General features: G+C 41.0%; 3 protein-coding genes across 7 annotated transcripts in view; 2 read left to right on the top strand and 1 right to left on the bottom strand.

Annotated features, from left to right (window-relative positions):
* The window catches only part of LOC115766851 (dopamine N-acetyltransferase), a 2646-nt gene extending 2072 nt beyond the window's left edge, over window positions 1-574 (top strand). The window contains exon 2 of the mRNA XM_030710905.1: window positions 1-574. This exon is cut by the window's left edge and continues 436 nt beyond it. Within this exon, the coding sequence (XP_030566765.1) occupies window positions 1-316 (316 nt within the window). The 3' untranslated portion in view covers window positions 317-574.
* Window positions 575-644: 70 nt separating this feature from the next.
* On the bottom strand, window positions 645-2940 carry LOC115766850 (protein GUCD1). Of its 4 annotated transcripts, none has more exons than XM_030710901.1 (4): window positions 2834-2940; window positions 1751-2178; window positions 1223-1308; window positions 645-1164 (listed from the first exon to the last, which is right to left on the bottom strand). In XM_030710901.1, exons 1-4 carry the CDS (start codon window positions 2933-2935, stop codon window positions 1061-1063), a joined length of 720 nt encoding a protein of 239 aa, XP_030566761.1. In that variant the 5' UTR covers window positions 2936-2940; the 3' UTR covers window positions 645-1060. The 4 variants fall into 4 exon arrangements, with proteins under 4 accessions (XP_030566761.1, XP_030566763.1, XP_030566764.1 ...); XM_030710903.1 differs by lacking the exon at window positions 2834-2940 and adding an exon at window positions 2299-2478; XM_030710904.1 differs by lacking the exon at window positions 2834-2940 and adding an exon at window positions 2310-2478.
* Window positions 2941-3071: 131 nt separating this feature from the next.
* Window positions 3072-10509, top strand: LOC115766869. Of its 2 annotated transcripts, none has more exons than XM_030710929.1 (8): window positions 3072-3154; window positions 3707-4061; window positions 4141-4325; window positions 6549-6728; window positions 6786-7701; window positions 7786-8171; window positions 8239-8566; window positions 9156-10509. In XM_030710929.1, the coding sequence occupies exons 2-8, from the start codon at window positions 3947-3949 to the stop codon at window positions 9767-9769; spliced, it is 2724 nt and encodes a 907-aa protein (XP_030566789.1). In that variant the 5' UTR covers window positions 3072-3154; window positions 3707-3946; the 3' UTR covers window positions 9770-10509. The 2 variants fall into 2 exon arrangements, with proteins under 2 accessions (XP_030566789.1, XP_030566790.1); XM_030710930.1 differs by lacking the exon at window positions 3072-3154 and adding an exon at window positions 3250-3469.
* The last annotated feature ends 116 nt before the right edge of the window (window positions 10510-10625 follow it).

Here is a 10625-nt window from a genome sequence, read left to right as displayed (position 1 = left end):
TGATGTGCGCATCCTATCGGTGGATGCACGCTTCCGGGGCCAGGGCATCGCCAAGGAGCTGGTGCGTCGCGCCGAGCAGGTGGCACGCAAATCCGGTTTCCGTCTGCTCAAAGCCGATGCCACCGGCATATTCTCCCAGAAGATATTGTGCTCCCAGGGCTTTCAGCCATTCTCGGAGCAGCTGTATGCGAAATATACAAACGAGGCCGGCGAGATTATATTGCCCGTGGAGGCGCCGCACATTAAGCTCCAGCTGCTAACCAAACAGCTTAACTATGAGAACAATAAGGATATTCCGTCGATGCAGCAACAGTAAAGTTCAAACACACAATTTTTATAAACCATTTTTTTTTTTTGATATTCCATATAGATATATATGTATATATATATATATATATATATATATTTCTATGTAAACGCGATCTTGGAATGTGCTAGGGCATAAAATCAAGTAATCTCAGGCAAATATTTCTAATATAATGCGTGCGGAATTACAAAATCTCTACAGTCTATATATTCAACTATAATACTTAATAATTTCGGTAATAAATCAGAAAAGATCTAGTTCTAAAAATATTTGTCTTGGCTTACTTGGGCTTATGGCAAGTTACAAATGTATTGCAAGCGCATTAATAGTATATAAATTGTTGTTGTTTTTGAATGGGGACCAACTGTTAAACTAAATAACAATAAATTGTTAAACTAAAGCATAAACATTATAACAACAAACTCAAGCAAACACATATAAAATGCATAACAACTTATCTAACAAGGTTACAATTTTACAGCAAATACAGAAACAAAAGAAAAGAAAAAATATAAAAAAATCGTAGCTTATATTTAATATAATATAAAAATATATATAATAATAGTTAGCTGGTGAAAACTGCGGCAACGCAATCTTTAGATACTTGAGGCGAGAGGCCCAGCCTAGCAGAATCAGATCCCATGCCTAATAAAAATATCACATAGGCGCGCAGCTCCATATAACAACAACAACTCTGGAAACTGCTGGGCAGGTACTACTGCATCGGCCATGGCATCGCCGAGCACTTGATATCTACTTTTTGCGATTCGTCTTCTCATAAATGAATATGATGTCCTGATCGGTGCCAAAGGCAACACGAGCGTTGTCCATTGCACCAGAAAAGCAGCGGCAAACATCTGGAATCGATTGGCAATTAATGATTATTCGAGTTATTTGTCAATTTCGTTGACTTACGACCGTCGCGTACTTCCGGATTGTGATAAAACAGCTTACGCGTGGTTATATCATAGCCGCAGAGCACCACATAGTGTCCCGCATACCTTTTGTTTCGGAAACAAACAAAAATTGATGAAAATCACTTGATAATTAGCCAACATTTAGGCTATAGCCACATAAAATGAATACAATCATATACTGTGCATGTATGCACAGCTTAGACATATTTGAAATGCCTGAAATGGCGGTTAAAGCTGTCCAGCCAGTCCGATTAACGATTAATTAGCAAATGTTATCGATAAGCAGCAACAGTGCCATTTTGAGCGCTGTCTGTGTAATTGATATTGTGTGTGCCAGTGTGGCAACGCCACGAGGTGAGGTGATCGCAAGTAGAATTTATTAGGCCATGACATGACCTTGAGTCGCTCTATTTATCTAATTCGCCCGTCTTAGTGTGAGTGCGTGTGTGTGTGTGCGCCCGAGTGTGTTGTGTGTGTGTGTATTCCGTGCATTGTACTAAGATCGCGTAACATAACGACTACCTACCCAAATCTGTCCCGTATTGTTTTGCGGCAGATCTCGCAGACAAGCAGCGAGGCATTTGTCAGTAATATAATTGGCCCATGACGCGCCAAATGCGAAACGATTACAGGCATGCCCACTGTGCGCTTCTCGACGCTGAGGCCACGCGCCTTGGCTTCCTTGAAGCGACGCAGCACGCGCCTCTCGTCCTTGTCAATAATGCGCGTATAATACATGTGCTTCTTGTAGTTAGGATCGATTCCAAGTGTTTGAGTATAGTACTCGTGTCGCACATTGTAGCGCTGCAGAAGATAGCATAGATCAATTGTCCAGGTGCTGACGCCGAAGCCCTCCTCCTTGCAGATGCTCTCGAAATTGTTGAGGAACTGTTTGCGCTGTGCGGTGGACAATATCATCAATATGCAGGATATACCGCAATCCCAGTTGTAGCGCTGTTGGTAATGTGTTAAATTATAGTGTTTACTTTGCGGTATATTGTTCATTTTTGTTTTGTTTTTCTTGTTGTTGTTGTTGTTGTTGTTGTTGTATCTTCTGCTTTTGTTGACACACACTGGTACCGAACTCTATGTGAACAATTGCTTTATTCCATTTGATTGCATCAACATCTTGTTAGTGATTAAAATTTGGATTAATTTGAAAGATTTGGTTGCCAAATGACTTTTAATGCTAAATTTTGAAGATGAAATTTAAATATGATAATATTTATTGGTTTCTTTTCAAAAACAGATGACAATGTTAAACGTAGCAAGCACAACGTTAACTTAAAATAGCAGTAACGATTAACAGTGGCGTAAGCGCAAAAAGTGCAACATAAGCGCAAAAATGCGTAACGTAAGCCAAACAGCTCAGTTAGGCAGTGCAGTTTGAGCTCAAATGCAAGCCACTTTTTAGCTGTTTCTTATCGCTGTGCTAATTCAGCTTAACTATATTAGAACAACCATTTGGCTTAAACTTCAAATTTACGACCAGTTTAGCATTAACGGCTAGTTAACATTAGAGATGTGCCATGCTGTGACTTCAGCTAATGTTTTGTTAAAAACAAAAATTTCAGCAACTGATTTTTCAAAGTGATTTACAAAAGCTTACCCGGTGTGTTGCCACCGGCACGTGCCATGTGACGAATTTGATGTAAAGAATTGCAATAATTAAGTTTGACAGACGGCTATAGTCAAAGTAATCTCTTGGCATGCTTAACATAAATATAAAACGGATTCATTAAAAAAAAAAAAGTTGTATTTTTTTAAATAACAAATTTAAAAGTAAGAAACTTATTTAACTCATAAGCATATTTAATTGTGAATTATCGCTGTTAGGTATATGTGCAAAACTATCGCCCATCTCTAGGGCATAACATAATACACAAGTGTGCGAATTCCATAAAGTCGCGCACGGCCAGAAACGGGTCGGGTAAATATTAAAACAATATCAAAGTTTTGGTATATGTAAACGCCTAGAGCATAGAAAAATTTTATATTTGGGTCAGCAGTGAGACAAGCGGCGCCAGTAATATATCAAAAATGTGTGACATTCGTGTGTATTTGTGTAAATGTACATTTCTACATATGCGTTTCAATATGTATGCAAGTTAGTGGGCGTGTGTGTGTGTGTGTGTTTGTGTGTGACCTTCGCGCAATCATTTAGCTTGGCCGACTTTTGCCAATTATAATCAAAGTAACAGCATCCTGGTCCGCACACTGAAAACATCAATCGGATGAGTTTTATGTGTGTTTACATCGCATGCCAGCTGCTGTTGTCGTCGCAGCCCGCAACCCGCTGTCCGCTGCCCGCTGCCTGACAAAGTGCATTAAGTGGCAACACTTGCGTTTGATATTATGTTGTGACTTAATTAGATTTTACAGCCACCTGAGAGAGCTTTTAACAGAACAGCAAGAACAACAACAGCAGCAACAACAATAAGCGCATCACTAATGAACTGTCCTTATGCTTTGCTCTTTACAGTTGACAAGATAACAGCAACAACAACAACAGCAACAACAACAACAACAGCAGCAACTACATCAATAACAGCCGCTCTGTGTTAATAGAAGACGCCACGTTCTTTATTGTAAACAAGTCTAGTCAACAAACAGACCAAATGAGCGCACACTCCAGCTAAACCGAGCAGCAAAAACCAAATAACACCCACACACACACACTCACATTCATTTATCCCCACCCCCACACACACACACATACAAAATGCGCGTTGTAGCAATGGTAAGTGGCGGCAAGGATAGCTGCTACAATATGATGCAGTGCGTCGCCGAGGGTCACGAAATTGTCGCCCTGGCCAATTTGCATCCCAAGGACAGAGGTGAAACTTTAATTCGCACATATCGCACAGTACACATATTTACTTATTAATTCTCATGTGTTTGTGCCCGAAACATTAGATGAGCTGGACAGCTTTATGTACCAGACCGTTGGCCACATGGGCATCGAGATACTCGCCAGCGCCATGGGCCTGCCGCTGTATCGGCGCGAGACGAAGGGCAAGAGCACACAGACCGGCAAGCAATATGTGCCCACCGATGATGATGAAGTCGAGGATCTCTACAGTTTGCTGGAGACGTGCAAGGTGAGGGGGCAGCCCATAAGGTATAACAATTAGTCGTTATGTCTGTCTATCTCTCCGTCTGTCTGTCTGTCTGTCTGTCTGTCTCTCTTTCGGTTTGAATTGAAAAGATTAAAGCCCAGAGATTAGCGATTATCGATGCTAAATACCTGACGAATGACGCTAGCGTTGACGTACACGTTTATACCCTGTAAAAGCAACAGTTTTGGGCTTGCTCCTGACCAACCCTTTGGTCTCTTGGTCTTGGTCTGGCATTGATTTGGCTGAGACTCAGCTAATTCCATAGGAAGTTCTCAATTGCAAAACAGTCTTAATTAATTTTCAATTTTATTTTTAAAATTTAAAAAATCCAATTAAGAATCTGCAAAACATAAACGCTTAAATAAATATCAAGAACTTATCGTAAATAAATCAAAACGAATTAAATTAGCTTAAAAGCCCGAACTTATTGAAACTTACACATAAATAATTAAAGAAGCTTGTTGAATAATTTTTAAGCTTAAATAAATATATTTACAGCGTATAAATAACTAAAAAATAATTTTTTAAATATTTTAAAATTTTAAAGAAATTTAAAGAGCATAAATTAAAAAAAAAATTAAAACAAATCATTTTTAAACTATTATTGAAAAAATAGAAAAAAATATAGAAACCTTGAGCCCAAAAAGAAATGATAAAATAAATTTTAAAAAATAAATAATAAAAAATAAAGACAACAAATATTAACAAAACTGAACAAAATACAATAAATGAAAAAAACAAAAGGCAACAAGTTTTAAATCAAACAAATAGAAAAATATAAATTAACTAAACCACAAACTATATGTTAACTTAGAGAACACTAGAAGATAGCTTGATATATATATACCTTATATATACACTTTTATATATGGGTAGTGAGATGAGGTGTTATAATATCGAAAATATTTGTTATATGTAAGCCTAATTACCAGGTTTTGAGTATCTAGCATATATAGAAATCGAAATCGAGGAAATATCAAGAAAAGACGTTTTAGAGTTGATATATATGAGATTATATGTATTATTATATATCAAGTCTTCAATTCTTATAGTTTTCAAGTTCGACAGACAGACAACCATGCCGCCTGGCTGATCAAGAATGAACATATATATATATATATATATATATAGATATAGATCCTTGTGCCTATTAGATTCATTTACACAAAGCTCTAAATACTCTACGAATTTCCAATGGGTTCAGAATCTATCAAAAAGAATCGATAAATTTAAAATTGAGTTAAAATTTAAACTAACTTTCGTAATTCGAATTTAAACAAATAATTTGCAACAGATTCTCACAGTTTTTACAGGATATCTGCGCGTTCGGCAGCAGTTGCTAAGCATTTTTTTGTATGATTGTTGACTGTCTGTCCTTGTCCTTGAACGGGTAACGCCCCACAAACAAAACAAAGTAAATATATATATATATATATAGTTGCGGAAATTAGTTTCGCAATGGTTAATCGTGTAATCTTATCAAAAATGCGACCAAGCACGTGAACTATGAACAAATAATTGATTAGACTCCAGCGTTTCGCATTTTGGATGCAACACGAAGCTCCATGACGAAGCACTTTAAATCGAAAGATGTTACCCAATAATAAAGTGGGTCATAACCCTGAAATTTCGGTACTCAAACTCGTCTCAGATAGTTTTTGGTAGTACAAATTGAAAGAACGACGCATTTTCAATCCACTTTCCAAGTGGTTCAGGATCATAACTCAGAATCTACTTGACGAATTGTGCTGAAAATTGATATGTAGCTTCTTTGTAGTTAGTTTTATCTAAAATTCCTTGGATCGAATGAAGCATGACGTTAATTTTGCATTATAAGAGCAAAACATTATAACTGTGAAAGTTTGTGATATATTAAGCTGAAATTTTCTATGTGCATGCAGCGCACCTTTATTTAGCATAAATACCACAAGTAGAGCTTTTATGGAGGCGAATTTATGCATTATTTCAAAATTCTCTTAAGTTCCTAACTCGAGAAATATGCCATGTATTGAGCTGAAATTTGGTATGTGGGCGCGTCTCTCGTAGATTAATCAAAAAACAAAAATAAAAGTTTAAATATAATAATAAAAAAAAAATTTAAGTTTGGCAAATATTTAATGTGCATTGCTAAAATTTTGACCTTTGCACTGAATGTTAAAATATGTTGCTTATAAAGAATTTGCTGTTGCATCTGCATAATTGCAGCACGAACTAAATGTGGAGGCGGTGGCTGTTGGTGCCATATTGTCAGACTATCAGCGTGTGCGTGTGGAGAACGTGTGCAGCCGCCTCAACCTGATATCCTTGGCCTATTTGTGGAGGAGAGATCAGACTGAACTGCTGCAGGAGATGATCGACTGTCAGGTGCATGCCATTATCATCAAGGTGAGTCTCTCCAATCGTATACCAATACAACATTCAATCCAACCGAATCTGTTTTAGGTCGCTGCATTGGGCCTGGTGCCGGATCGTCATTTGGGCAAATCGTTGCGCGAGATGCAAACCCATCTGTTGAAGATGCGCGACAAGTATGGTTTGAATGTGTGTGGCGAGGGTGGCGAATATGAGACATTCACGCTCGACTGTCCGCTGTTCAAGCAGCGCATCTCCGTCGAGGATATACAGACGATAATAAGCAGCGCCGATCCGATTTGCCCCGTTGGGTATATCAATTTCACGAAACTAACGCTGCAGCCAAAGGAGCCAAATGCTGGCGGCGATGTGGTCTTTGTTAAAAAGTCACTCGACTATATAAGCGATCTCAATGAGTCGACATACAGCGATCTGAGCGATCCGGATTTCAGTGAAACCGAACTGGAGCTAATTGAGAAGGAGACGCGCATGCGCGAATCGCTTAGCCAGAATGAGTTGATATCGCGCAGCAATTCATTTGGCAGACATTTGGCAACATCATCGTCCTCGCCGATACCCATTGTAACGAAGAGCGCCAGCGTCGACGAGCCCATACCGACGGCCAGCTGTATGACGGGCAGCGCCTCCCTGCTGCTGCTGGCCAATGCGAATCAAGGGATAGCCGGTGCGGCATCAGCATCAGCATTGGCATTGGGTGCCACAGCAGGTGCTGCATTGCAGGCAAACAGCTGTTGCGGCTTTGGCAGCTCCCATCCATTGGGCAGCAGCACGGCCGCCGTATGCGGCTCGCTGTCGCTGGCCATCTCCTCGCTTGGGCTGAGCACCACACAGTGCAACAATAATGCGGCGGCGACGGCGACGATGCCAACCGGCTATACACAGCCGCCCAGTCCAATGAAATATGAACGTGAATTTCGTCCACTTGCCAATCAGGCCAAAGCGGCCATCAATGCCAAGGGCTGGATGTGGCTGGCCGGCATACAGGGTAACCAATCTGAGTGCACTTAAGCTAGCTTAAATCTCAATTAACTATCAACTACTTATATTCTCTATTTTCGTTGGCTTTCAGGCTGCGCCGCCAACATGGAGCAGGGCATGCAACAGGCCTTGCATACGCTGCGTGAGCTCTGCTCCAGCAATGGTTATGAGCTGCAGGATTTGTGCTTTACCACGCTCTATGTGCGCTCCATAGCCGAGTATCCGGCATTGAATAGCATCTATTTGCAATCGTTTGGCTTTCATAATCCGCCCACGCGCGTTTGTGTTGAATGCCCGCTGCCGGATGATTGTCATGTGATTATGGAGGCCATTGCCTACCATGCGCCGGCCATACACAGCGGCGATGATAGTGAGGAGACGCAACAGCTGCTCAATGGCCGGCGAAACACGATGCATGTCCAGGGCATATCGCATTGGGCGCCCGCCAATATCGGCCCCTACAGCCAGTCAACGCGGGTGAGCGCTTGGCCAGTTGATCGGTTGGGACACAGTCGCTTACATTGTACACCCTTACGCATTCCAGATTGGCGACATCACCTACATCTCGGGCCAAATTGCACTCGTGCCGGGCAGCATGACAATCATCGAGGGCGGCATACGGCCCCAGTGCAAGCTCACCTTGCGTCACATCAGTCGCATTGCCAAGGCAATGAACGCCCAGGGACAGCTGCGCGATGTCGTCCATGGCATCTGCTTTGTCACCCATCCCGCCTTCATTGGCGAGGCGCGCCGCCAGTGGGAGCGTCGCACCACAAACGCCATCATGGACTATATTGTGCTGCCAGCGCTACCGCGCGAGGCGCTCGTCGAATGGCAGGTGTGGGCACACACCCATAACGATCGTTTCGACTGTAAGTCCCATTGACATTATGCAATAGACAGAAGGAGACAACTCCGGCACGATAATGTATATATATATATATATATTCCTGATTAGCAACAACAGCCAGTTCCATCTAGCCAGAGACTTGTTAACTAGACACTTGTAGAGACGTAAATGCTTCTCCTGTTGCTCGCGCAGCTCAAGTTACTTTCAACTCAGCGATAGCACGCTTGGATCTCACGTAATCGATAAATATCGATATCGATAAACTCTTTTTTTGAGCATATTTCAAAAGTTGTAATAACTAATAGCTCAATAGACTCTCGTATAGTTTACCCACAGCCAGAATAGTTACCTTTCCATCATATCTTTGGAATCTTGCAGAGCTTGGAGAAGATATCTCCTGCAAATTAAATATTCCGAAATGTTTTCCATTAAAAAGAAAAACCTCCCTGCAAAATTTCATCACAATATCCTTAAAGCTGAGAGATTAGAAACGGACTCGACTGATCCAGTATATATATGCTTTATAGTGTGCCAGAGATGACTCCTTCTTGATCAACTTATAATACCCTATATTTTGAGTACGATAATGGATTGATTGTTCTAATTTGTAGATGAGGAAACGGGCTGTTCGGTGAGCGATTATACCATCTCGATACGTCGTCGCTGGAACTATGAGAACAATTGTGCGGCAATTGTTTGCTATGTGGCCACCGGCTTGGCCTCGTCGACCACCCAGTTGACGCAGCTGAGCGACGATGTGCTGGGCAATCATTGCCGCTTGGCGCAGAGCCTCAGCGCCGAGCATCTGGACGAGATACTCACCTATACTGTGAATCGCCTGCTTAAGGATTATCCGCTGGCCAAGCGGCAGCAGCAACAGCAACAGCAGCAGCAGCAGCAGCAGCAGCAGCAGCAGCTGCAGCGCGAGGCTGATGAGCAGGCGGCACATAGCACTGCCACGCCCACAGAGGGCCAACTGCAACAGCAGCCGGGTGGCGGCGGAGATCAGCCAGCCTCATCTGCCGCCAGCATATTGCCAGCGATACATTTGAAGCTATTCTACCAGGTGAATGCGGCACCGCCAACAGATCTGTTGTTGCAGGCGCTGCACGATTTCCGGCACAAATGCCAGGAGATGGCGAATGTAGTGTATACCGTGTTGCCGGCGTGCAGTTTGCACAATTTCAGTACGTTCCTGTCCATATGTGGTGTGCGGCATGAGTAGAAAGAGAGAGAGAGAGAGAGAAAAAGAGAGAGAGAGAGAGAGAAAAAGAGAGAGAGAGAGAGAGAGAGAGAGAGAGAGAGAGGCAGCATGATATAGACAACAAGTGTGTCAGATAGAGAAAGCGAGAGAGAGCGAGAGATATATGAGCTGATGAGCACAGCTCAGTTCATAGCCGAGACGCACACACACACACCGACACACACACACACACACACTAAGAATGCAGACGTCGGCACGCCCATTTGTTGATATTGTTAACTAGCCTGTGTATCTATTAACTATATATATTTACTACAACTATTTACAAAGCAAGCCAGTCAATGAGTACAGAATCTAGTTATTTATTGTGTTTGGACCAACAACAACAACAACAACAACAACATCATGAACTGCAACAACAACAACAACATTTTTTTTTATGGCAACTCAACGTGTTTCATTATATAATTAAAAAGAAAACACAAAGCAAAACCTAAACCACAAGCAATTAACTAATTACGAAACATTTAAATGCAAATTTCAAGTTTAAAAAAAAAAGAAACAAAAAAAAATAATAATAATAATAATAATAATAATGAAAAGTATGCAAACATTTTGATGCAAATTTTTTGTGCACACACTGAAACCAAGCCCAATTATAACTGTAAAACTGTCAGCTGTCAACTTTAACTGTAACTATAGTCGAATAACTGTTAAAACTATATTTTTTTGATGCGCTTTTTATTTTTGCTCAGGTTTCGCCTTTTCTAAAAGAGTTTTTTTTTTTTTTTTTTTTTTTTTTTTTTTTTTATTTATTTTCTAGTCTTGTGTTTTTTTTTTTTTGTAAACTTTTTGAATGAGATTAGCTCAACTTTAT

Source organism: Drosophila novamexicana, unplaced genomic scaffold (genome assembly GCF_003285875.2).
Source record: "Drosophila novamexicana strain 15010-1031.04,08,12 unplaced genomic scaffold, DnovRS2.1 tig00001270-arrow-arrow-pilon, whole genome shotgun sequence".
Lineage (NCBI taxonomy): Eukaryota > Metazoa > Arthropoda > Insecta > Diptera > Drosophilidae > Drosophila > Drosophila novamexicana.
The sequence above is the reverse complement of the archived record's forward strand: the minus strand, read 5'-3'. Positions and strand labels throughout refer to the sequence as shown.

What these genes read in the sequence shown, in the direction of transcription:
- LOC115766850 (XM_030710901.1), bottom strand. Translation starts at nt 2,935, where the DNA reads ATGCCAAGAGATTACTTTGACTATAGCCGTCTGTCAAACTTAATTATT. An exon ending in ACAATACGGGACAGATTTGG is followed by an intron (nt 1,309 to 1,750) that starts GTAGGTAGTCGT and finishes CCGAAACAAAAG; the next exon opens with GTATGCGGGACACTATGTGG. An exon ending in TCCGGAAGTACGCGACGGTC is followed by an intron (nt 1,165 to 1,222) that starts GTAAGTCAACGA and finishes AATCGATTCCAG; the next exon opens with ATGTTTGCCGCTGCTTTTCT.
- LOC115766869 (XM_030710929.1), top strand. Translation starts at nt 3,947, where the DNA reads ATGCGCGTTGTAGCAATGGTAAGTGGCGGCAAGGATAGCTGCTACAAT. An exon ending in GTTTGCTGGAGACGTGCAAG is followed by an intron (nt 4,326 to 6,548) that starts GTGAGGGGGCAG and finishes GCATAATTGCAG; the next exon opens with CACGAACTAAATGTGGAGGC. An exon ending in CCATAACGATCGTTTCGACT is followed by an intron (nt 8,567 to 9,155) that starts GTAAGTCCCATT and finishes TCTAATTTGTAG; the next exon opens with ATGAGGAAACGGGCTGTTCG.